We start from the raw sequence: 26,399 nt of genomic DNA on the forward strand, positions 1-26,399 counted from the left end.
AACTCCCGGAGTTCACTCAGACTCTCATCCATCGAGTCGGTGATGCCATCCAGCCATCTCATCCTCTGTCGTCCCCTTTTCCTCCTGCCCCCAATCCCTCCCAGCATCAGAGTCTTTTCCAATGAGTCAACTCTTCGCATGAGGTGGCCAAAGTACTGGAGTTTCAGCTTTAGCATCATTCCTTCCAAAGAAATCCCAGGGCTGATCTCCTTTAGAATGGACTGGTTGGATCTCCTTGCAGTCCAAGGGACTCTCAAGACTCTTCTCCAACACCACAGTTCAAAAGCATCAATTCTTCGGCACTCAGCTTTCTTCACCTTAACCAACTTCATAGTGAAAGTCAGAAGTATGTAACTTATAATTTTTGAGTAAATAACTGAATTATTAAATTGAATGCTTAGATTATATGGGAATTGAATTTCCCATGATTTTGCTGTAAAAGGAGACTTGTTAATATACTAGTACATTCTGAAAATTACATGTAAAATTTTAGTATTATTTAGTGTTCTTTTTTCCTTTGAATATAATACTTAGGCTATATTGAATATTACTTGAAAGAAAAATAAATATATTTTACAAACTTGAATTTAAATCTGCTTACATGTTTGTTGTAAGATTTTTTTAAAATATAGTTTTATTTTGTCTGTGTTCAGATATTAGAAATAAGTTATAAAGAGCATCTTTCAGTAGGAACAGGATATATATAATCATTATATAATTGTCACAAGGGATACAAGGATAGGAGTTTACTCTGTATTATATATGAAAAGAGTATTAACAAACTACCACCAAAATGCCATGTTTTGTGTCAGGTAGTAATTTTTGGATGTACCGATTATAGCATATATTAAGCCGGCTGTATTTTTACCCTGTTCAGTTCAGTTCGGTCACTCAGTTGTGTCCGACTTTTTGCAACCCCATGAACCACAGCACGCCAGGCCTCCCTCCATCACCAACTCCCAGAGTTCACTCAAATTCATGTCCGTTGAGTCAGTGATGCCATCCAACCATCTCATCCTCTGTCGTCACCTTCTCCTCCTGTCCTCAATCTTTCACAGTATCAGGGTCCTTTCCAATGAGTTAGCTCTTTGGATCAGGTGACCAAAGTATTGAACTTTCAGCTTCAACATCAGTCCTTCCAGTGAACACCCAGAACTGATCTCCTTTAGGATGGACTGATTGGATCTCCTTGCAGTCCAAGGGACTCTCAAGAGTCTTCTCAAACAGCACAGCTCAAAAGCATCAATTCTTTGGCGCTCAGCTTTCTTCACAGTCCAACTCTCACATCCATACATGACCACTGGAAAAACCATAGCCTTGACTAGATGGACCTTTGTTGGTAAAGTAATGTCTCTGCTTTTGAATATGCTATCTAGGTTGGTCATAACTTTCCTTTCCAAGGAGTAAGCATCTTTTAATTTCATGGCTGCAATCACCATCTGCAGTGATTTGGGAGCCCCAAAAAGTAAAGTCAGCCACTGTTTCCACCATTTCCCCATCTATTTCCCATGAAGTGATGGGACCAGATGCCATGATCTTCGTTTTCTGAATATTGAGCTTTAAGCCAACTTGTTCACTCTCCACTTTCACTTTCATCAAGAGGCTCTTTAGTTCTTCTTCACTTTCTGCCATAAAGGTGGTATCATCTGCATATCTGAGGTTATTGATATTTCTCCCGTCAATCTTGATTCCAGCTTGTGCTTCGTCCAGCCCAGTGCTTCTCATGATGTACTCCGCATAGAAGTTAAATAAGCAGGGTGACAATATACAGCCTTGACGTACTCCTGTTTCTATTTGGAACCAGTCTGTTGTTCCATGTCCAGTTCTAACTGTTGCTTCCTGACCTGCATATAGGTTTCTCAAGAGGCAGGTCAGGTGGTCTGGTATTCCCATCTCTTTCAGAATTTCCACAGTTTATTGTGATCCACACAGTCAAAGGCTTTGGCATAGTTAATAAAGCAGAAACAGATGTTTTTCTGGAGCTCTCTTGCTTTTTTGTTGATGCAGTGGATGTTGGCAATTTGATCTCTGGTTCCTCTGTCTTTTCTAAAACCAGCTTGAACATCTGGAAGTTCACGGTTCACGTATTGCTGAAGCCTGGCTTGGAGAATTTTGAGCATTACTTTACTAGCATGTGAGATGAGTGCATTTGTGCGGTAGTTTGAGCATTCTTTGGCATTGCCTTTCTTTGGGATTGGAATGAAAACTGAACTTTTCCAGTCCTGTGGCCACTGCTGAGTTTTCCAAATTTGCTGGCATATTGAGTGCAGCACTTTCACAGCATCATCTTTTAGGATTTGAAATAGTTCAACTGGAATTCCCTCACCTCCATCCACTAGCTTTGTTCATAGTGATGCTTTCTAAGGCCCACTTGACTTCACATTCCAGGATATCTGGCTCTAAGTGAGTGATCACACCATCGTGATTATCTTGGTTGTGAAGATCTTTTTTGTACAGTTTTTCTGTGGATTCTTTCTACCTCTTCTTAATATCTTCTGCTTCTGTTCTGTCCATACCATTTCTGACCTTTATTGTGCCCATCTTTGCATGAAATGTTGCCTTGGTATCTCTGATTTTCTTGAATTGATCTCTAGGCTTTCCTATTCTATTGTTTTCCTCTATTTCTTTGCATTGATTGCTGAGGACCTCTTTCTTATCTCCTTGTTATTCTTTCAAACTCTGCATTCAAATGGGTATATCTTTCCTTTTCTCCTTTGCTTTTCACTTCTCTTCTTTTCACAGCTATTTGTAAGGCCTCCTCAGCCATTTTGCTTTTTGGCATTTCTGTTTCTTGGGGATGGTCTTGATCCCTGTCTCCTGTACAGTGTCACGAACCTCCATCCATCGTTTTATCAGGCACTCTATCAGATCTAGTCCTTTAAATCTATTTCTCACTTCTACTGCATAATCATAAGGGATTTGATTTAGGTCATACCTGAATGGTCTATTGGTTTTCCCCAGTTTCTTCAATTTAAGTCTGAATTTGGCAATAAGGAGTTCATGATCTGAGCCACAGTCAGCTCCTGGTCTTGTTTTTGCTGACAGTGTAGAGCTTCTCCATCTTTGGCTGCAAAGAATATAATCAGTCTGATTTCGGTGTTGACCATCTGGTGATGTCCATGTGTAGAGTCTTCTCTTGTGTTGTTGGAAGAGGGTGTTTGCTATGACCAGTACATTCTCTTGGCAAAACTGCATTAGCTTTTGCCCTGCTTCATTCTGTACTCCAAGGACAAATTTGCCTGTTACTCCAGGTGTTTCTTGACTTCCTACTTTTGCATTCCAGTCCCCTATAATGAAAAGGACATCTTTTGGAGTGTTAGTTCTAAAAGGTCTTTTACCCTATTACTGGCGACTAATTCCTGTTCTGTCTTCCATTTAAGGCCCTTACATCAGTTGTAAATTACAGAGAACCCAAGTCTGTTTGCAAAGCACCTGAATTGGTAAGTTTGATGGTTGCATAAATGTAATCTTATGAAAAATTGTCATTAGAGAATGCAAGCTGAGATGAATGTCAGATTTGTTTTTGTAGCATTTTTTGGAAAAATTAATGAAACTAATTATTAAAAATAGAAACTGATCAACATTATATCTAATTTGGCATTTGTATAAGGGATGCAGTCGGTCATCTCTGTAACCTTTTCTTAAAAAGTAATTGAAGGAGAAAATATTCCATCTTACAAAGTTTGGGTTGGAAAGGATGACTGCTTTAAAATAATTTGCATCGCATTTCATAGAGGTTTAATTTTATCTCAACTCTAAAGGGGGAATTTGATGACAAATGAAAACCTTTAAAGGAAACTTGCTTATAAGGTTGTTGTAAGATTTTTTAATAAGTATTTTTTAATGTCATAAATGATTTTACTGCTCAAAACTCACCTAGGTGTTGCATCAAAACCTAATTACTTATATCAGTGCTCCATTGGATCATTCAGTGTTGATTAGATTTTACTTGTTTATAGTTTTTTTAAAAAATTTACCCAGTGACATGTATTTTAAGTTTTAGTGCATAATTTCAAAACATAAGCTTGAGGATGGCAAAAACCCATGATCTTACTTTGCGTTGTTACCATGGTGCCTCCTTTGAGAAGGACCCTTTGTAAGAGTTACTGTCAATTTCTATTTGAGCTCGCTAAGTACTGTGACAACTTACTGAAGAAATCAGCAAAGGGGATGACAGAGAATGAAGTAGAGGACAAGCTCACGAGCTTTATCACTGTCTTCAAATATATCGACGATAAAGATGTTTTTCAAAAGGTAATTTTTGAGTCTGAAAGTTTTATGTGTCAGCTTTGATTAATCTTTCAACTTTAAATCAGAAAGGAAATAATCTTTTAATCTTTTTAAATGTAGTTCTACGCAAGAATGTTGGCGAAGCGTTTAATTCATGGGTTATCTATGTCTATGGATTCTGAAGAAGCCATGATCAATAAATTAAAGGTACTGTAGGACTTTGATATGATGTCTTAGAAGTTATTCCACTAGCACACAGAGATGGTCATTTTCACAGTATGAGTAATAACAGGAAATAATTCATTAGCAGTTGACTGGTTAAATGTAAAGTGTAGTTTCATGTTAGCACATGCAGATGCTGTGTTAAAAGACAGAATCTCTGTATGTTGATGTAGAATCATATACAAGATAAGATTTGTATTACTTAGAAAGAAGCATACCTAAAATATTCCTTTGAGTACAAGTTTTGTGGAGGGCATTTGAATTTCAGTTCACTTTTACGTGATTTTAGCTTACACACTGATGAGATAAGCAGTTGCTGATTCATATGTATCCTGAGTTATTCAATAGTTGATAATTTTCCTGTATAGCAGACATTGAATATGCAGTCCTTTTCAAAGATACCAAAAATAACTTTTAATTTTTAAAGATAATGTTAACAAAGCTTTTTATATCCCAAGTGTAGAGATCCAGATTTTTTGACCTGATCACAGAGTTTGGAATAATTTCAAAGAAATAGATTTCTTCATTATTCACCTGATAGTATTAAAAATCTGCCTCAGTGTCCTCCTTATAACATTAACTACTGGCTCAAATACTCCCAGTTATCTTTCATGTGTATTCGATACTATCTGTAAACCTATACCTTACAGTAATGAAGCAGTTTTTAGTGTTGAAATGACATACAGATTTATAGAAAAGTTCTTGTTTTAAATGGAAATTTGTTACTTCATGAATACTTGTTTTCATTCACTTATTTAATCTGTGTTAAAAAAAAAAGAAGAAAGGAATTTTTGAAATATTTTGAGTAACTGCTTTGCATGACGAGTAATACAGGCCTTCGGTGTGAGTGTACAGGCCGGATCTTTGACCAGACACATAGCAGTAGCACAACATTCTTAATAATCAGTATGGTTTATTATTTTTGTTTTTAAATGTTTAAAACTTTCTTCTACAGCAAGCCTGTGGTTATGAATTTACCAGCAAGCTACATCGGATGTATACAGATATGAGTGTCAGTGCAGATCTCAACAATAAGTTCAACAATTTTATCAAAAATCAGGACACAGTAATAGATTTGGGAATTAGTTTTCAAATATATGTTCTACAGGTATGTGTTTTATTGTGGGCATTTACTAATGATTTCTGATACAGAGGACTGATTAATAGATGGATGCCTGATTACCTTTCTTTCAGTCAGAGGGTAATAGCTTCTGAAGTTACATGTTACGTTGATTTGGAATGAACTGTGCCCTGATAGTCATGCTGATGGGTTTTATCAGCATTTGAAGGGAGGAGGAAAAAGTTGTTTTAGTTGCTTGTGGTGGTGGTGTTAGTTGGTAAGTCATGACCAGCTCTTAAGATCCCATGGACTGTAGTCTGCCGATGTCCAAGGGATTTCCCAGGCAGGAATACTAGAGTGAATTGGCATGTCCTTCTCCCGGGGATATTTCCGACCCAGGGATCAAACCCGAGTCTCCTGCATTGCAGGCAGATTCTTTACTGCTGAGTCTCCAGGGATTCCCATTGTAGTTGCTTGCGTCATTTTATAAACATTCACTTTCAAGTGAGAAGTGTATCTGCTTAACAGTTTTACTCTTCTCCTTTTAGGCTGGTGCATGGCCTCTTACTCAGGCTCCTTCATCTACATTTGCAATTCCCCAGGAATTGGAAAAAAGTGTACAGATGGTAAGTGGACAGAAGATATATTGGAAGACCTAAGGAATTTTAATAATTGTCTTCATGTTATATCACTGTAAATATTTCTTCAAAGTCTTAAGGGCTCATGTGATGTAAAAACACATTCACAAGTTATGATTATTCTGCCTTGTAGGAAGAATGTAAATGATGATAGTTTCTAAAACACTTAGTGGTGTCAGTTGTTTGTCAGAACGTGTCTCTTACTCTTAGTAAATCGATTATCTGTTGTAAGTAATTCTAAATTACAAAAATTTTGATATTAGAAGAAAGTTTTAGAATCCAGGACTTAAAGCAGTAATCTTCTAATTTTTCATTTGAATGTGGAGCCATTTTTATAATTCATTTATCCTTTATAATAGTTATTTTTGTTTCTGGGCTATAGTTTGGGTAAATATATAGAGAATAGGAAATATTCTAGAAAGGAAAATGGATTGAAGATGGAAAATACAAGTAAACATGGTCTTAAAATGTGACTGAATAGAAACCTTAGAATTCTAACCTAAAGTGTTTGCAGAGACTGTGGAGACTCCATTGTCAGCAGCTGTTGAGCTATAATTCATGTACCATATGGCTTAGTCATATAGTTGTGTAGTCATTCTGTAAGGCTGCTGTAACAAAATACCACAGCCTAGGTGGCTTATAAACAACAGAGATTGATTTCTCATGGTTCTCCAGGCTGGAAGTTCGAGGCTGGAATGACAGCATGGTGGGGCAAAGGCCCTCGAAGGTGACAGACTGTGACCTCACGTGGTGGCAGGAGCTGGGGAGCTCTGTGGGGTTTAATGCCTCAGATGAGGTGATCTAAGCACCTCCCAAAGGCCCCACCTTCTAAAACCATCCCACTGGGCATCAGGATTTCAACATGCAAATTTGGGGAGACACAAACATTCAGGCCACAGCACTACACAGTTCATGTAACATGTACATTTTCAGTGGTTTTCAGTATATTCACAGTACGTTCATTAGCACCATTAACCTTAGATCATTTTAATTGTTTGAAGTGAAGTGAAGTTGCTCAGTCGTGTCCGACTCTTTGCAACCCCGTGGACTGTAGCCCACCAGGCTTCTCTGTCCATGGGATTCTCCAGGCAAGAATACTGGAATGGGTTGCCATTTCCTTCTCCAGGGGATCTTCCCGACCCAGGGATCGAACCCAGATCTCCCGCATTGCAAGCAGACACTTTAACCTCTGAGCCACCAGGGAGCCTAATTGTTTAATTACCCTGAAAGAAACCCCCTACCCATTAAGAGTCACTCTTCACCTTCACCAGCTCCCTACCCCTCCCCAGCCCTAGGCAGTCTGCTTTCTTTCTCTGTGGATTTGCCCATTCTGGACATCTGTTGTAGTGCTACGCCATACGTGGTCTTTTGTGACTGCCTTCATTCACTTTGCAGAATGTCACGATTTATCCATGTTTTAGCCTGTGCCAAATAATGTTCCATTGTTTGGAGTCACCACACTTTATTTACTCATCCAGCATCAGTTGATGGACGTTTGAGCTGTTTTGATCTTTTGGGTGTATAAGTCATGCTGTCTGTGGGGTTGCACAGAGTCGGACACGACTAAAGTGACTTAGCAGCAGTAGCAGCAGTGATGCTACTCTGAACATTCTTGAATGGTTGGACATGTTTCGATTTCTCTTCCAACTGACCCTTTTTGATTCTCTAACTCACCAAACAAGGCTTCTTATTTCTTGATTGGATGGAAGTTTAGGTAGCATTTTTTTTTCCAGCAAAATCTTCATTATCCTTTTCATTAACTTTTTATTTTATGTTGGAGTATAGCCGACTAACCAGAGCTTCCCTGGTAACTCAGCTCTTAAAGAATCCATCTGCAATGCAGGAGACCCTGGTTCAATTCGTAGGTTGGGAAGATCCACTGGGGAAGGGATCGGCTGCTCACTCCAGTATTCTTGGGCTTCCCTTGTGGCTCAGCTGGTAAAGAATCTGCCTGCAATGCAGGAGACCTGCATTCGATTCCAGGAGAAGAGAAAGGCTACCCACTCCAGTATTCTGGCCTGGTGAATCCATGGACTACATAGTCCTTGGGGTCGCAAAGAGTTGGACATGGCCGAGCGACTTTCAGTTTCACTGCCAACTAACAATCTTGTGGTAATTTCACCTTCACGGCCGATTAACAATCTTTTGATAATTTCAGGTAAACAGTGAAGGTGACTCAGTCATACGTATACTTGTATCGAAAAGGCTTTCATTATCTTTTAGTAGTCTTTTATTTGGGCAATAACTTGAGGTTGTGAACCTCAAGGTATGCATATGTTATTTAAAATGAAAATGGAGAGAGTTGCATGGAAACATATACACTACTATATGTAAAACAGGTAGCCAGTGGGAATTTGCTGTATGACTTAGGGAGCTCAGACCAATGCCCTGGAGGAATGGGATGGGGTGAGAGGTGGGAGGGGGTTCCAGAGGGAGGGGACATATTTATACTTACAGCTGATTCATGTTGATGTATGGCAGAAACCAACACAGTGTTGTAAAGCAATTATCCTTCAGTTAAAAATAAATTGAAAATGATACTTCATTGCACTGTTTCCTAGAGAAGTTCACAATGTGCCATTTGAATCTTTGAATTACGTATGTTTTTGTTTCTTTCAAAATAAGGATTATAAATCAAATAACATGTAAGCTTTGGAGTCATAAATCCTGGTTTCACATGTTAATTCTCTCATTTACTGTGCTCTGTGACTCAGGGCAAGTAACTTTCTAATTTTCTGTTAACGGATGATGCTAGTACTCAGAGTGCTGACATGAAGATAGAGTGAGATGTGTAAAGTAAGTACTCACTAAACGGTAGCTGATAGTAGTAGCAGCAGTAGTTGATGCTGATGCTGACAGTAGTGGTAACAGCAGGCTGCATAATGTAAACAGTCAGGTACATTTTAAGATACCGCGCATAAGGTAGACTTAGAAGGCTGACCCCTCGCCTTTAACAGTCTTAAAACCTATTTCTTCTTAAGAGCCTACCTCGCCAATGGAAATTAAAGGAGAAGTTGGGGGCAGAAATAGTAATGGTTTCCTTGTAACTTTGTCATTCTTTTCTTTCTCCTTGAAATAATTATTTTCCAGTACTTTTTGGAGTACTGGAATAAACCCCTTAAACTTCATTTATTAACATATGACCACCCCCAGGTTCCAGTGTCCTTATTTACAAACAAAAAGTGGGTTTCTTTCTGACTGTAAAATCTTGCTTTCAAGAATATTGTTTTCTCCATTTGAACTTTCTCTCAGTACCAGTAGAGGGAGTTTGTCCGTTTTTTTCCCTAGTACAATTTCAGTATCGTTTTCTCACTGTAGATTATGTACTAGCTCTTTAAAAAGAACTCTCTACTTTTTGGACTGATGTCCCACATTCAGTCAGAGGGAGGAATTTTTTTAATGTCAAAGCTATGCTACTAGAATGTTTAATTTTCCACAGTAGTATCAACAAAAGGATACAAAGTCAAGACTCTGATGCATTGCTTGTATTAGTGTTTGACTGTATGTGGGAGTTAAATCACGCCTGTCACTTTTGAAGTAACTGTTGACACTGGTCAACCTGTCCCTTCAGCAGGGTATATGTTATAGGAGACTAGAGATGAAGGTATGGTTTAATGATTTATATTTTCATATTAAAATGTGCACAGTAATGTTTTTTGCTTAGTGCTTTATCAGCTTCCCTGGTAGCTCAGCTGGTAAAGAATTCACCTGCAATGCAGGAGACCCTGGTTCGATTCCTAGGTCAGGAAGATCTGCTGGAGAAGGGATAGGTTACCCACTCCAGTATTCTTGGGCTTCCCTTGGGGCTCAGTTGATAAAGAATCTGCCTTCAATGTGGGAGACCTGGGTTCAATCCCGGGATTGGGAACATCCCCTGGAAAAGGGAGCAGCTACCCACTTCAGTATTCTGGCCTGGAGAAGTCTGTGGATAGAGGGAGGAGCCAGCAGGCTACAGTCCATGGGGTCACAAGGAGTCTGACATGACTGAGCAACTTTCACTTGTATTTATAAAGTTCAAATTGATATCATTCAAAACAGTAATTTCTGACTTTATACACAAAGTCAGATTTGCAGGACTGGTTTGGCAGTGAAACTATAGACTGAGTTGTAAGTGAAAAGGGCTGGTCTGATATTTGTATAATCTTTATTAGGAGCTTTAATGTGTTTTGCGTTTTCTCATCTATAAAATGAGTAAATATACTCTGTGGGCTCTAATGTCTTTTTCTAACATGAATTTTCTTTTGCTTTTTTAGTGTAGTAATAGCCAAGTAAGTTAGGTTGTCATAGCTGAAAATAATTTGATTCTTTTTTTCTTTTTTACAGTTTGAATTATTTTACAGCCAGCATTTCAGTGGAAGGAAACTTACATGGTTACACTATCTTTGTACAGGTAAAATGCATTTAATTATATCTAGTTTAATGAAATTTACCTGATAATAATTATGTTAAAATTTTGGACAGAGATTTATTAGAGCCTAATTATAGTTGTTTTTTTTCTTTTTCTTTTCTTTTCTAATTATAGTTTTTAACCTTTTCTTCTTCATCTACCTTTCTGGTTACCCTTAAAGCAGCAATAAACAAGTTCACATGCAGCACTTTTAATAGTGTGCTGCTGATAAAGAATTTCTGAATTTTATAACGGTTTCCTACATTTCTGTAACCACTTTTTGTAGATATTTGGAATTTTATTTAGAAACCCAGACTTAATGAGTCAGATACTCTTAAAAAACCTGTTCTTTCTAGATATGCCAGATATCCTCAGAAAGTTCATTAATTGTTACAGCACCACAAGGAGACCTAACCGTTGGATTTGTTGGCGGTACTGTAGTGAACTGCTGTAGAAAGTGCTTTTTCCAAAATGTCCAGTAACTTCCACTACTTCCCAGTTTTAGAAAAGTTTAATCAAAATCTAATCATTTCCTTAGCTTCTTCCTGGAACAGTGGGGTCGACTTATTGGCAAGTAGGATTAATATTTTGGGTGGTGAGAGCTTGTGTGCAATTGCTCTGAGCTGCCTGAAGATGTGAGCCAAAGCAAACACTCAGAATTTTGTCTACTTTTGCTAAAGCTATGCTTTGAAAAGTGCATTGAGTCAACTTTCAGTTTGTATAAGAAGGAAAGGATAGCCATGTACGTTAATGTCTCTTAGAAATGATACAGGAAAATCTGATTAGTTGCCATACCTTTGTCAGGAAATTGACTCGAGAAATTTCTGGTGGCTCAGTGGTACAGAATCCACCTGCCAATGCAGGATATGCAGATTGATCCCTGGGTTGGAAAGAGAAACATAATTACTATTTATTTGATTACTTTATGTTTGAGATATGATGTCTCATTATGTTAGTAATTCATGTTAGTACATAATAATAAGTGTAATGCCGGAGACCCGGGTTTGATCCCTGGGTCGGGAAGATCCTCTTTAGAAGGAAATGGCAACCCACTCTAGTACTCTTGCCTGGAGAATCCCATGGATGGAGGAGCCTGGTGGGCTACAATCCATGGGGTCACAAAAAGTTGGAGACGACTGAGCAACCTCACTTTCACCTTCACTTTCAATACATATTTATACAAGTGTATCTTTAATGAACAAGCTGAGCATTTTAATATTTCAGTTGTTCGTGAAATAAAGAGATGTTTGCTGGTATTCTTAGTATGTGGTCACTTAGTAGTTGGCTTTTAGTTTCATACCCGTTGTGAGTTTTAGTAAATTGGTTTTAAGGAACAATACATTGCTGGACCAGTGTTTTAATGTGCTTGAATTACAGTTACTTTTACTTTCCCTAAATATCTATCTTGGCGAGTTTAAACTCTCTTTGTAGTTACCTCAGCAGTAATCAGTCCATCTCTTCAAGTAGTTTTAATGAGGGACTTAACTTTTTGGCATTTGGAAACTAGGTGTATTAAGATGTTGGTGAGAATATCTCTTTGGGGGTCCTGATCACTCGTGGCTGGAGCATCCACTGGTGATCATGGCTTGAATCAGATATCTTACTCCTGGTTGCAGATCGATGACACTCTGTCATGCACTCAGCAGTTTAGCAGCTGACATTGTTCTGTAACGAAAACCTTTCTGCTGGAGACTAGGTTGCTGATAGGTAAGGAAGGGGAAACGCAGATGAAAGTGTTTCGAGAGTTCTGCCTACCCTCTATTCTGGCAGCTGTTAATATCACTTGAATTATGGTTGGCTAATTTGTCAAGTATGTGTGTATCGGAATGTTTTATTCTAGTTTGGAGTCTCTTAGAGTTTGTCAGCCTAGTCTAAAGGTTAAATGACTTCTTTGTCATTCTCCTTTCCTGTTTACCCAGCAGTAATTAAGTGAATCATCCAGATTTCGGGTTTTCTTCACTGCCCCACATGCTTCTCACCCTTTCCCCAGTCTTTTCAGCTCTGAGAGGAGTAATAAGAGAATGGTGCAGGAAAAAGTAAGAAGAGGTCCATGTACCATTGATACTAATAATGTATGGAAAACAGCAAGAAAACTAACAAGTTTTCATTTTTTCTCTAAGTTGCAGAGTGGATTTGATATCAATGAATGATACTTTGAGCCCTTAATTGCACTGTCTCCTGATGCTCTCTGGGTTCTTGTGGCAGAGACTCACTCTGTTTCCAGACCCTTGGCAGTACATTGCAGCATCTTTGAAAGCTGGGTGATGGTCCTAGCTTAATCTTCTAGATGCTTGAGGCATTATTTTATACTTTGTTTCTGGGATATGATCGAGCAGTCATTGCACAAATGGTCTAATGCCATTTATGTGGTTTATATTTTTGCCTCTCACCACATTTCCTAAACTTCAATGTTGAGATGAAGCTCTTAAAATGCTCTTTATACTAATTGTTAGTAGGACAATCCTAATGGTAATATTCTTATACTTAAATTCTATGTGAATTGGATATTCCCATTAAGTATTAAAACCTCCTTTTGTGGAAATTCAGAGATTAGAATTTTTTTTCTCTAGGTGTTCAAATAATTTTGAAAAACATTTCTGAGTGTTAGTTTTTTTTTTTTAAGTTGAGGCAAAGTGCAAGTTAGGAAAAGCGTATCTATCTAGTGATAGTAAGTTGGAGAATTGATTTATCGCCTTTAAATTCTCTAATTATATAATGAATGAATTATATGTTATTAAATAATAAAAGAAGCACAAAATCTTGACCACAGTTGCTAATTATCACTAACAGAGCCTTTGGGGTAAGTTCATGTAAAATTCAACTTCCTTGAGTTAAAATGTAGAACCCAAAAAACAGATGTCATACTGATTTAGTTTACAAGTCAGTAAAAGAAAATAATGTAGGATGTGTATGTGCGTGTAAGAGAAAGAGAAATGCAATCACTAAACCACAACTTTGTGCTTTAGGAAGAGATTCTTTGACTTGTAGTAACTGTTTCTTATGTTACAAGTGCATGTCTGTTTGACAACAGTGTTGGCTACAAGCTCTTCAGTGAGCTCACCCACCACCCCCGGTGGCCCCCGATGGATAGAACTGTGGTTGACCAAACCCTGATGTGTTTTTATAGCCCTCAGGGTAGTGTGGGGTCTAGAACATTTTTATTCCATCAACTGTTTCAACAAACTTGTTCAGTTGTGTCTGACTCTTTGTCACCACATGGCCTGTGGTCCATGGAATTCTCCAGGCCAGAATACTGGAGTGGGTAGCCTTTCCCTTCTCCAGTGGATCTTCCCAACCCAGGGATCGAACCCAGGTCTCCTACATTGCAGGCGGATTCTTTACCATCTGAGCCACAAGGGAAGCCATATGGCAGAAAGCAAAGAAGAACTAAAGAGCCTCTTGTTGAAAGTGAAAGAGTGCCGGGAGCCAGCACGAGGAGTCCCGCCTGTGGCAAAGGTCATGAGGTTAAGGGGTCCGACAGGCAAAGGCTCCCTTAAGGGAGCCTCGCTGGATTTTCTCGAGCATCTACCACCAAAACCAGAGTCTGCCTGCCGTACAGCATTATGCTTTCACCAGCTCCTGTGACATTAACAGGGGGCTGTCCCCCCACCAACTTTTTCTGGAAAAAGTTAATTTAGAGCTTTTAGATAATAAGACTCCTGGGCATAATAAGAGTGTTTCAATCCAAAAACCCCTCTGATGGCTTTCTAGCCTGCCTGCAGGACTCTTACAGCTGCGCATGTGATTGTTTGACAGTGAGAGGCACAGGAAGCTCAAAACATCTAAGAATGTAGGGGCTTCCGAGGAGTCAAAATCATTAGAATAGGGCTGATTAAGGGTTTCATTTGTTGAGCCAGTACTTGCTGCCAAATTTTCATATCTTTTATTTGTTGATATAGTTGGTATATAGGAAAAAAAAAAACAAGTGGCAACATAGATCTTTGAATTAAGTACCTTCTTTGTTATAACCCACTGCACCATTGTTCTATAGGGATGTAACTTTAGTGCTTTGAGGGTGATGCAGATTAAAGAAAAACACTTCAGGGGAAATGAGATTAACATTCATTAAGAAAGAGAGCCATAAAGTGTTAACAGGCCTCTTGGCCAGAAGATAATGTAAATCACCTGAGACCTTTTGTATACAAAAAGATATACAGAAAGGGTCAGGACTGCTGCCCCCGCATTACTGTGTATGTTCCATTATGTAAAACTTAGGGTATATAAACACCTTTTAAAAATAAAGTTATGGGGTTTTGGCACAAGCTTGGCCTCCCCCACGGAGAAGGCAATGGCACCCTACTCCAGCACTCTTGCCTGGAAAATCCCATAGATGGAGGAGCCTGGTGGGCCGCAGTCCATGGGGTCGCTAAGAGTCGGACACGACTGAGCGACTTCACTTTCACTTTTCACTTTCATGCACTGGAGAAGGAAATGGCAACCCACTCCAGTGTTCTTGCCTGGAGAATCCCAGGGACGGGGGAGCCTTATGGGCTGCCGTCTATGGAGTCGCACAGAGTCAGACACGACTGAAGCAACTTAGCAGCAGCAGCAGGCCTCCCCCATGTCGACTCTCTCTCTCTCTTTCTCCCTCTCCCTCCCTCTCCTTTTCAGGCTGATCCCTTGGAATGTGGAGGCTCTCTGTGTCTACTTATTTGCCTGGGCTTCTAAGACCCACGCAAGAGGGAGCCCAAGGCGGGGCACCCTCCGCTATTCAGGAGGGCGCCTGTGGCCTAATGTAGATGGTGCAAGTTTCTTGTCTTGAGACTTTATTAGCTTTCTGTGTAAACCAAGGAATATCAGCCTCCTTTCTCCACTAATTTTCTTACTACACTCCTTTCTCCACTAATTTTCTTACTACACTATTCTTTCCTAGTCTCTCTTTATATTTCTAAATAAAGAAGTTTTTCCTCGCCGACTCCATCCCCGCTTCGAATTCCCTGGATCCACCAGGACTGGACCCTGACAAAAGAGAAGAGTGAAAAAGTTAGCTTAAAACTCAACATTCAGAAAACTAAGATCATGGCATCTGGTCCCATCACTTCATAGCAAATAGACGGGGAAACACTGGAAACAGTAAGAGACTTTATTTGGGAGGCTCCAAAATCACTGCAGATGGTGACTGCAGCCATGAAATTAAAATACACTTGCTCCTTGGAAGAAAAGCTATGACCAACCTAGACAGCATATTAAAAAGCAGAGACATTACTTTGCCAACAAAGGTCTGTCTAGTCAAAGCTATGGTTTTTCCAGTAGTCACGGATGGATGTGAGAGTCAGACTATAAAGAAAGCTGAGGGCTGAAGAATTGACGCTTTTGAACTGTGGTGTTGGAGAAGACTCTTGAGAGTCTCTTGGACTGCAAGGAGATCCAACCAGTCCATCCTAAAGGAAATCTGCCAGTCCTAAATATTCATTGGAAGGACTGATGCTGAAGCTGAAACTCTAGTACTTTGGCCACCTGATGAAAAGAACTGATTCATTGGAAAAGATCCTGATGATGGGAAAGATTGAGGGCAGGAGGAGAAGGGGATGACAGGATGAGATGGTTGGATGGGATCACTGACTCAATGGACATGAGTTTGAGTAAGCCCTGGGAGTTGGTGATGGACAGAGTAGGCCTGGCGTGCTGCAGTCCATGGGGTCACAAAGAGTCAGACACAACTGAGCAACTGAACGGAACTGATTTCAACAAAATAATGAATCTGCCTGTTTGCCTCTCCTCACATTTGTGTTTGTTTCTAGAAGATTACTGTGGAGAAAAACTTATGAGACAAAATAACATTGTTATAGTTTAGCAGAAATTATGCTTTAGCCAGAGCTGCAATAACAGTATCCTCCTATGGGCACGAACCTTCCCTGGGGTAGACCAGATAGACACACAGGAGGCAGTTGCTGGTAGCTGACTGTCTTCTCTTTTTGTCTGTTTCTGTTCCACCTCCACTTCTTACTGTTTTTTCTGCCCAGGTCTTAGCTTTCCTATTAACTAATTGATAGCTTAACTGTGATTATATTAGATGCCCCAGACTAATAACCCTCCACTCAATTCTCCCTCCTCCCCCATCCCCTCAGCAAACAAATGCTGCATTGCTAGCAGGAATAACTTTTCAATAATTAAGTTCTTGGTTCACTCTTTCAAGAGAAAATATTGGAAATAATTATTTATCAGGTAATTTTGGAATGCTTCTTTGAGTGATCAGCTTATTGTCACAATTTTGTCTTAATTATAGGTGAAGTAAAAATGAACTATTTGGGCAAACCATACGTAGCTATGGTTACAACATACCAAATGGCAGTTCTTCTTGCCTTCAACAACAGTGAAACCGTCAGCTATAAAGAGCTTCAAGACAGCACTCAGATGAATGAAAAAGAACTGACGAAAACAATCAAATCATTACTCGATGTGAAAATGATTAACCATGATTCAGAAAAGGTATGGGGTAATACTTTAAGAAATTTAAGTATTATAAACATTAAAGCTTCATGGGAGCTTTGCAGTTTTAAAAGTAAGGTTATATTCGTTAATGCCCTTTGTACTTTGCGGCGCTCTTTCAGTGTTGCAGAGAAGGCTCCATCCTTTGGTACTCATGTGTCCTTTGTAGATCAGTTTTATTTGACAGTTATTTAAGAGGTAACATCAGAAGGATTCTGATTAATTGAGGTTTTAAAACTAGTCTGTCATAAGTTTTTCTGGGCTCTTCTGTGTGTTTAGTTAATGTTTAATCGCATGGTTCTATGATAGGAAATCACAGCTTATTGATGTCTATTCCCTGCGAATTTACAACGTGTAACTCCCATCTTGGACGCTGTCACTCTCACAACTAATCTAGAGTCCTAAACTCTAGGATTCAGCTCAACCCCGTATAGTTTTAGTGTCTGTCACGGGACTAGCAAGCTGATAGTACATTCCTTTTTTTCTTTATAACTTTTACCCCCTAGTAACATGGTTTTGTTTTCATAGTATCTCATAGATATTTGAATAGTTAAAAAAGCAACAGATGTAGGTTCAATCTTCTGTTTCAGATTATTGTGCCTGTAAGAAAAACTTCTTGCAAATGATGTTGTGTTTTTATTTTACTTCATGGCCTATACCAGTTCCTCTTGCTAAAGATGACTTTTGTGGCCTCTGAATGGCATGCATGCTGTAATTCAAATCAAGCTTTTCTTAATTTTGAGAAATGATTAATTTTTCTGACTTTAGCAACTTAGCAGAATATTGAATTCTTAATATTAAAGTTTTAATTAATTATGAGTAAAAGCTTTTAAGCTTAAAGTTTAAGTTTAAATTTTTAAGCTTAATTAAAATGCTTAAAAAGGTAAGTATTTTTCTAAATATGTATTTTTGCTGCTCAGTAATGTACAAAATAAATATTGATATGTTGTGTGCACATTAAATGTGAAATACAAAGCTGTCATTTCTTTAATAGACTTTTTATGGTTATTACTGAGGAAGTGCCATCTGCCAAGTGCTGCATGGTCCTGCTGGTGGAGAAATTCCAGTGCATGACAAAAGTGGCTTTCTTAAGCTCAATAGAGCTTAAGAGCTAAGGATTGGCTTAACAACTTCCACTTGAGAAAAGACCACTGGCTTCTGGCAGAGTGGATAAAATGTGCATTAAGGGGTAATGTCAGATTGCACTAGGTGGTAGGGAAGTGAGCTTGTGTGCCATTGAAACCAGCTGGCTTCTATCGTTAGGTTATTTTTAATTGGTATTTTGTTATTGTAATAGCATTCAAAAAATTTTGGTTATTTGGTTTTTCAAAATGTAATGGAAAAATTATGAGCCTTGGTATTTAATAAAAATTAAAATGTTAAAATTCTGCTAAACAGTTGGGCCAGAAAAAGCTTTGCTGAATCTAAGCTGATTAAAATTCTATTAAGTGTAAAATTAGGAAAGAATTGTTTTCTCCTTCATGGTTTGACAAAAGACAATTATTTTCTCTTAAATAATATTTATAATGTAATAGATCATGAGAGTTCAGTGTTTTTTGCTTGGTCATTATTTAACTTCATGGCGTGTTATTTGTAGCAATTGTTATTTGATGATTTTATTTTTATAAATGTAAATGAATTATTTTTAATTATAGGAAGACATCGATGCAGAATCTTCATTTTCATTAAATATGAACTTTAGCAGTAAAAGAACAAAATTTAAAATTACTACATCAATGCAGAAAGACACACCACAGGTAAGTGCTTTCTGATGTCATTTCTTTTGGAAATATTTAAGCATTGGACTTTACAAGCAGTAACACTGAGACCAGTGCAGAATTTTGCACATCAAAATTATGATACATCTTCTCTGGTTTATTCTTTCCATTAACTGGCCTCACAAACAGTATTTTAGATTTTAAAAAGAGTAATATAATCTTAGGGAAAAGGTGTCATAGTTTAGTCGCCTTTGCCCTTTCGTTTTTTTCTCCCAGTTTTATTGAGATATAACTGCCATACATCACAGTGTAAGTTTAAGCTGTACAGCATAATGACTTGATTTACATACTGTGAGATGATGATCACAGTTGGTTTAGTGAATATTGATTATCTCATATAGACACAAAATTAAAGAAGTAGGGAAAAAACGTCCTTGTGATGAGAACTCAGGATTTACTCTCTTAACCACTTTTGTATATAACACACAGCAGCATTAATTATATTTATCATGTTGTACATTACATCTCTAATACTCATTTTATAATTGGGAGTCTATACCTTCTAACCATATTCTGTCATAGGAACCTGGAATGTCAGGTCCATGAATCAAGGCAAATTGGAAGTGGTCAAACAGGAGATTGCAAGAGTGAACGTCGACATTCTAGGAATCAGCGAACTAAAATGGATTGGAATGGGTGAATTTAACTCAGATGACCATTATATCTACTACTGCGGACAGGAATCCCTCAGAAGAAACGGAGTAGGCATCATGGTCAACAAAAGAGTCTGAAACGCAGTACTTGGATGCAGTCTCAAAAACGACAGAATGATCTCTGTTCGTTTCCAAGGCAAACCATTCAATATCACAGTAATCCAAGTCTATGCCCCAACCAGTAATGCTGAAGAAGCTGAAGTTGAACGGTTCTATGAAGACCTACAAGACCTTTTAGAACTAACACCCGAAAAAGATGTCCTTTTCATTATAGGGGACTGGAATGCAAAAGTAGGAAGTCAAGAAACACCTGGAGTAACAGGCAAATTTGGCCTTAGAGCACGGAATGAAGCAGGGCAAAGGCTAATAGAGTTTTGCCAAGAAAATGCACTGGCCATAGCAAACACCCTCTTCCAACAACACAAGAGAAGACTCTACACATGGACATCACCAGATGGTCAACACCGAAATCAGATTGATTATATTCTTTGTAGCCAAAGATGGAGAAGCCCTATACAGTCAACAAAAACAAGACCAGAAGCTGACTGTGGCTCAGATCATGAACTCCTTATTGCCAAATTCAGACTTAAATTGAAGAAAGTAGGGAAAACCACTAGACGATTCAGGTATGACCTGAATCAAATCCCTTATGATTATACAGTTGGAAGTGAGAAATAGATTTAAGGGACTAGATCTGATAGACAGAGTGCCTGATGAACTATGGATGGAGGTTTGTGACATTGTACAGGAGACAGGGATCAAGACCATCCCCATGGAAAAAAAAATGCAAAAAAGCAAAATGGCTGTCTGAGGATGCCTTACAAATAGCTGTGAAAAGAAGAGAAGTGAAAAGCAAAGGAGAAAAGGAAAGATACAAGCATCTGAATGCAGAGTTCCAAAGAATAGCAAGAAGAGATAAGAAAGCCTTCTTCAGTAATCAATGCAAAGAAATAGAGGAACACAACAGAATGGGAAAGACTAGAGATCTCTTCAAGAAAATTAGAGACACCAAGGGAACATTTCATGCAAAGATGGGTTCGATAAAGGACAGAAATGGTATGGACCTAACAGAAGCAGAAGATATTAAGAGGTGGCAAGAATACACAGAAGAACTATACGAAAAGGATCTTCATGACCCAGATAATCACGATGGTGTGATCACTCACCTAGAGCCAGACATCCTGGAATGTGAAGTCAAGTGGGCCTTAGAAAGCATCACTACAAAGTGGAGGTGAGGGAATTCCAGTTGAGCTATTTCAAATCCTGAAAGATGATGCCGTGAAAGTGCTGCGCTCAATATGCCAGCAAATTTGGAAAACTCAGCAGTGGCCATGCGACTGGGAAAGGTCAGTTTTCATTCCAATGCCAAAGAATGCTCAAACTACCGCACAATTGCACTCATCTCACAAACTAGTAAAGTAATGCTCAAAATTCTCCAAGCCAGGCTTCAGCAATATGTGAACCGTGAACTTCCAGATGGTCAAGCTGGTTTTAGAAAAGGCAGAGGAACCAGAGATCAAATTGCCAACATCCGCTGAATCAACAAAAAAGCAAGAGAGCTCCAGAAAAACGTCTATTTTTGCTTTCTTGACTATGCCAAAGCCTTTGACTGTGTGGATCACAATAAACTGTGGAAAATTCTGAAAGAGATGGGAATACCAGACCACCTGACCTGCCTCTTGAGAAACCTATATGCAGGTCAGGAAGCAACAGTTAGAACTGGACATGGAACAACAGACCGGTTCCAAATAGGAAAAGGAGTACATCAAGGCTGTATATTGTCACCCTGCTTATTTTTCTATGCAGAGTACATCATGAGAAACGCTGGACTGGAAGAAGCACAAACTGGGATCAAGATTGCAGGGAGAAATATCAATAACCTCAGATATACAGATGACACCACCCTTATGGTAGAAAGTGAAGAGGAACTAAAAAGCCTCTTGATGAAAGTGAAAGAGGAGAGTGAAAAAGTTGACTTAAAGCTCAACATTCAGAAAACGAAGATCATGGCATCTAGTCCCATCACTTCATGGGAAATAGATGGGGAAATAGTGGAAACAGTGTCAGACTTTCTTTTTGGGGGCTCCAAAATCACCTCAGATGGTGATTGCAGCCATGAAATGAAAAGACGCTTACTCCTTGGAAGAAAAGTTATGACCAACCTAGATAGCATATTCAAAAGCAGAGACATTACTTTGCCAACAAAGGTCCATCTAGTCAAGGCTATGGTTTTCCCAGTGGTCATGTATGGATGTGAGAGTTGGACTGTGAAGAAGACTGAGTGCCGAAGAATTGATGCTTTTGAACTGTGGTGTTGAAGAAGTCTTGAGAGTCTCTTGGACTGCAAGGAGATCCAACCAGCCCATTCTGAAGGCGATCAGCCCTGGGATTTCTTTGGAAGGAATGATGCTGAAGCTGAAACTCCAGTACTTTGGCCACCTCATGCGAAGAGTTGACTCACTGGAAAAGACTCTGATGCTGGGAGGGATTGGGGGCAGGAGGAGAAGGGGACAACAGAGGATGAGATGGCTGGATGGCATCACTGACTTGATGGACGTGAGTCTGAGTAAACTCCGGGAGTTGGTGATGGACAAGGAGGCCTGGCGTGCTGTGATTCATGGGGTCCCCAAGAGTTGGACACGACTGAACGACTGAACTCAGCTGATACCTTCTAACTGCCTTCATCCAATTTTCCTCCCCTCCCCTACCAACCCCTGCCTCTGGTAACACCAAATGTGGTCTCTTTTTCTATGAGTGTGTTTGTTTTTGAAGTATAATTGATGCTATGTTAGTTCATGTTACAGGAACATAGTGATTTATTTCTGTACATTTCAAAATGATCATCATGAGAAGCGTAGTTACAATATATCACTGTAGAAAGATACCACATAAATTTCCCCACACTGCACATTTCATACCCAAGACTCATTTATTTTGCTGCTGGAAGTTTATACCTCTTCATCTCCCTCACTGATTTTTCTCTTTCCCCCATCCCCCTTCCAACCACTTGTTGATTCTTTGTATCTGTAACTCTGTTTTGCTATGTTTGCTCTTTTTTTTTTTTTTAGATTTTACATATACATGAAACCATGGAGACATGTCTTTCTCTGACTTATTTCACTCAGCAGAATACTCTCTAGGTCCATCTGTGTTGTCCCAAATGGCAAGATTTTATTGATTCTTTTTTTATGAGTAATATACCTTTGTGTGTGTGAGTGTGTGTGTGTGTGTGCGCACCACATCTTTTTTATCCATTCTTCTATTGATGGGCACTTAGATTGCTTCCATATCTTTGCTGTTGTAAGTAATGCTGCAATGAACATAGTCATATTTGCTTTCAGGTTTTGTTAAAATGTATGGATTTGTTTTGTATTTTCAAAAATTTCTGCCTTGAAGAATAATGCAGTCTCTCATGTTTTTCATTCACAAAATAAGGGAAAGTTTTGCAACACATTTCTTTCAAAGAAAAACTGTTGAAAATGCCCTCAGACTTCCCTGTGCAAATGAACTGCATGGAGATCATGTTAAAACTCAAACTGATGAGTTCATAGGTCTGGAGTAGAGTCCGACCTGGGATGAGCCAGTGTGCCCCGTGAACATCCGCTGTTGACGTGGTGGTTCTTCTCGGGCAGCCTGTTCATATCACTGAGGATTTCCTTATTGCTTCCCATGTGCCACCCTGACCTTGGGCTTGAGGCAGGTTGTGAATGTATCAGATATGTCAGGCTCCTCTGGGAACTTAACTCCCCCCCCCAAGGTCAAATGTTAATCAGTTGCTATTCAGTTTGACCCCTAAAATGGTCAAGATCTCATGCCTGTAGGCAATGGTGATAACGTGTGCTTCTGTCTGTTAGCTGCTGTGAAGTCCCTGTTAATGTGGCACTGCCTGCTTCTGTGCCTTCCTGCCACTGTCTTCCCTTGAGCTCCACGGAGAGAGGCCCTTCTGGCCCAGCCTTCCTGGCTTCTCTGCTTGAGTCAAATGGAGCCCTTCCCAGCTCTTGCCCTTGAAGCCTGATCCAGTATCCACTTGGAGCCAGTTGCTAAAGTCTGCAAGCTTTGTGGTATAAGTCTTTACTCACTCATAGGTCCGTGATCTTGAGACTTATTACTCTGTGTCACTTAAGTTCTACTTTCTTGACTATTTACACTGAGTACAATGTACAGTAGTGTTCATTTTTTAAAAAATAGCCTCCCCACTTTAACTTGAGAAATTATATCTAACTCATAGATATTTTGGTAATGGTTATGTTATATTGGGCACATAGTCATATAGTTTGATTCTCAGTATTGATTGGAGATTTATTTAAACTCACAAATAAAAGGAGTTAAAAACAAGTGCAGTGACTGAGGGTCTCCTTTGCTTTCTGTGGGCTTCATAAAACAGGAAATGGAGCAGACGAGAAGTGCTGTAGACGAAGACCGGAAAATGTACCTCCAGGCTGCTATAGTTCGTATCATGAAAGCGAGAAAAGTACTGCGGCATAACGCCCTTATTCAAGAGGTAAAAGGGGAAAGCCCTGAAGACTTCTTGGCAGAGTATGAGAATTAGGCATGTTTCTTTGTGAAGATGATACAGAAACCTGTGACTCCTGTATAGCATAAAGAAATGCTTTTTGTTTCTGAAAGAGAACAGTGCTCATAAATCCAGTATTAAATTCACGTTTAGATTTAGAGGTCTGAGCCTTGTGTCCAGTTATTGAAGGAGGTCGCCGGCATCCACCACTCACTCGTTCCTTGAATTCACACGTGTCTCCTGTTTGGTGGAATACTGTGCTGGTCGCCGTGGGGTGCACACCAGCTCAGGACATGGCTTCTGCCCCTTGGGAGTTCAGTGTCATAAGCAAGAAATGCATTACTGAAGTAATGTGTCAGTAAATATAAAATTACACTAATGTGCAACAGAGAAAAGGGATATGGTTCAATGAGAGTGTACACAGGTCTTGACTCGGGGTGTTAGGGAAAGCTTTCTTGAGCAGGTGTTCCTTCAGCTAAGAGCCAGAAGTTGTTTAGGGATTAAATGGAAGCTCGAGGGCGTGTATGAATAGTTAATTAGTTTGCGATTTGATTTAGTATGTTATTAGGTTTGGCTTGTATCTGTGCCCTTCACCATTTAAATTCCTTCACCTCAACGTTAAAACTATTCCCATAGTTTGCATGAAAAGGTATTTTTGTGCATTGCAGCAGAGTTGAACGAAGTGCTCCTGACGAGAAGAGCATTTTTACCATCCGCCTCTCTCCCACAGGTGATTAGCCAGTCAAGAGCTCGGTTTAACCCTAGTATCAGCATGATTAAGAAGTGTATTGAAGTCCTGATAGACAAACAGTACATCGAACGCAGCCAGGCGTCCGCGGATGAGTACAGCTACGTCGCGTGACGCGGCGCTCCTCCAGCGTCGGTGTGAGAAGGTCGTTGCCGTCAGCATCCGGTGTGTGCCCGTGGGAGAAGGCAGGCCTGTGCCTCCATAATTTGGTCATTTGGCAGCCCCTGTTTCTCTGCTGTTTACAACATCACCAGTGCCACGTCATGAGCGTCAGAGAAGATGCCTAGAGATATTTCAAGCTCATGTCATTATGACATTTCTTAAAACTTTATTAAAAGGATGAGTGAAGTATTGCTGAAATGTGGAAATCTGGCTGGGTACCATGCTTTTTCTCCCCTTCACGTTTGCAGTTGATGTGTTTTTTTTTTTTTTTTTTTAATGTATCTTAAAGGACATAAGATTAAAAAAAACCCTAAATATTGTAATATGACAGATAACCTAATAATTGTATCTACATTAAAATGACAAACATGATATTGCTGCTTGTCAAATAAAAAAATAAAGAAATAGAATGCCTTTTTTATGTGGATGGAGTATCACAATACAATGATCAGAAATGTCCGTGAGTCCTTGTGTTCCTGTTTAAATCCTACGTGAAAACGTCTCAATTATTGTTTCTGAATGCCTTTAGCATAAAGGATGCATTCAGCATAAGTGATGCTTTCTTTTTATGGATTAGAACTACAGTGGATGTGGGCCTTGTGAGGAGTGAGGCTGTGGTTCTGTCTCGAGTTTCTGGTGGTCTGCTGCAGCGCAGAACTGTGAGCGAGGGGACTGTGGTGGCCTCGTGTCTGGCTTAGAAAGAGCCGCCATTCCCACCCAGGCTGTGTCACTTCTCTCCACAGTGCATCAGTTCTAATGAGGTCTGACGCCCTTCTGTTCCTTCCCTCCCGCCTTCCTCGGGGTCGTAGGTCATCCTGCGGTCCCGGTGTCTGCCTGTGCGTTCCCCTCGTACCCCTGCCTGCCCGTTACTCCCACCTCCTATCAGTTTAACACTAGATTCGCTCCTACGTCACAGATACTCTTAGCAATGCATAACCTAAATACTTTTTTTTTCTGTATAGTGCATTACATCAGGTGCCACTTTTATTGACATGAAAGTTCATTTTGTTTATGTGTATCAACAGCAGTATTAGAATACTCTGGTTTATTTCCGTATTTATTATCTACCCTTCCTCTACCACTACACACACTTTTTTTTTTAAAGCATATCCTTCGTGGATCATTTCATTTGCAATACTTCAGTCACAGAAAAGGCCTGTAGAAAAACACAACCACAGTTACTTTACTACACTTAACACATAATAATTACTTAATATCATCTCATATATGGCTTGTATTCCAGTTTCTCTTATTGTTGCCTAAGTGGCTTTTTCAGTTGTTTTGTTTGATGGTAGTATTTCTAACTTATGTCTCTTCAAGTGTTTTAAAAAAAAAAATCTGAGCTTTTAGTGACTCTTACTGTATTTCTCATTTTCCCTTTTATCCCCTAGAGAGGAAATAATGGCAAATCATACAATATTGTACAATATTGTACATCCACTGGATGTGCATCACTGTATATCCACTTTGTTTTGATAACTTGATAAAGTTTTCCAAATTGATTCCTTTTTTCTTAAATACTTATAAGTCTTATCCTGCTATCTAATTGTCAAGAAAATATATTGAAAAAAGGAGAACA

At 39.3% G+C, this 26,399-nt stretch overlaps 1 protein-coding gene across 2 annotated transcripts in view; it reads left to right on the plus strand.

Annotated features, from left to right (window-relative positions):
* CUL2 (cullin 2) overlaps positions 1–25,229 on the plus strand; it is a 73,446-nt gene extending 48,217 nt beyond the window's left edge. For both annotated transcript variants that reach the window (XM_052650798.1, XM_052650797.1), the window contains exons 12-21: positions 3,381–3,440; positions 4,126–4,254; positions 4,351–4,437; positions 5,408–5,560; positions 6,061–6,138; positions 10,474–10,540; positions 16,764–16,966; positions 18,622–18,723; positions 23,782–23,898; positions 24,641–25,229. In XM_052650798.1, the coding sequence (XP_052506758.1) occupies positions 3,381–3,440; positions 4,126–4,254; positions 4,351–4,437; positions 5,408–5,560; positions 6,061–6,138; positions 10,474–10,540; positions 16,764–16,966; positions 18,622–18,723; positions 23,782–23,898; positions 24,641–24,772 (1,128 nt within the window). In that variant the 3' untranslated portion in view covers positions 24,773–25,229. The remainder of the gene's footprint in view (positions 1–3,380; positions 3,441–4,125; positions 4,255–4,350; positions 4,438–5,407; positions 5,561–6,060; positions 6,139–10,473; positions 10,541–16,763; positions 16,967–18,621; positions 18,724–23,781; positions 23,899–24,640) is intronic.
* Positions 25,230–26,399: the final 1,170 nt, after the last annotated feature.

The sequence above is a fragment of the Budorcas taxicolor genome, chromosome 13 (assembly GCF_023091745.1).
Source record: "Budorcas taxicolor isolate Tak-1 chromosome 13, Takin1.1, whole genome shotgun sequence".
Taxonomy (NCBI): Eukaryota; Metazoa; Chordata; class Mammalia; order Artiodactyla; family Bovidae; genus Budorcas; species Budorcas taxicolor.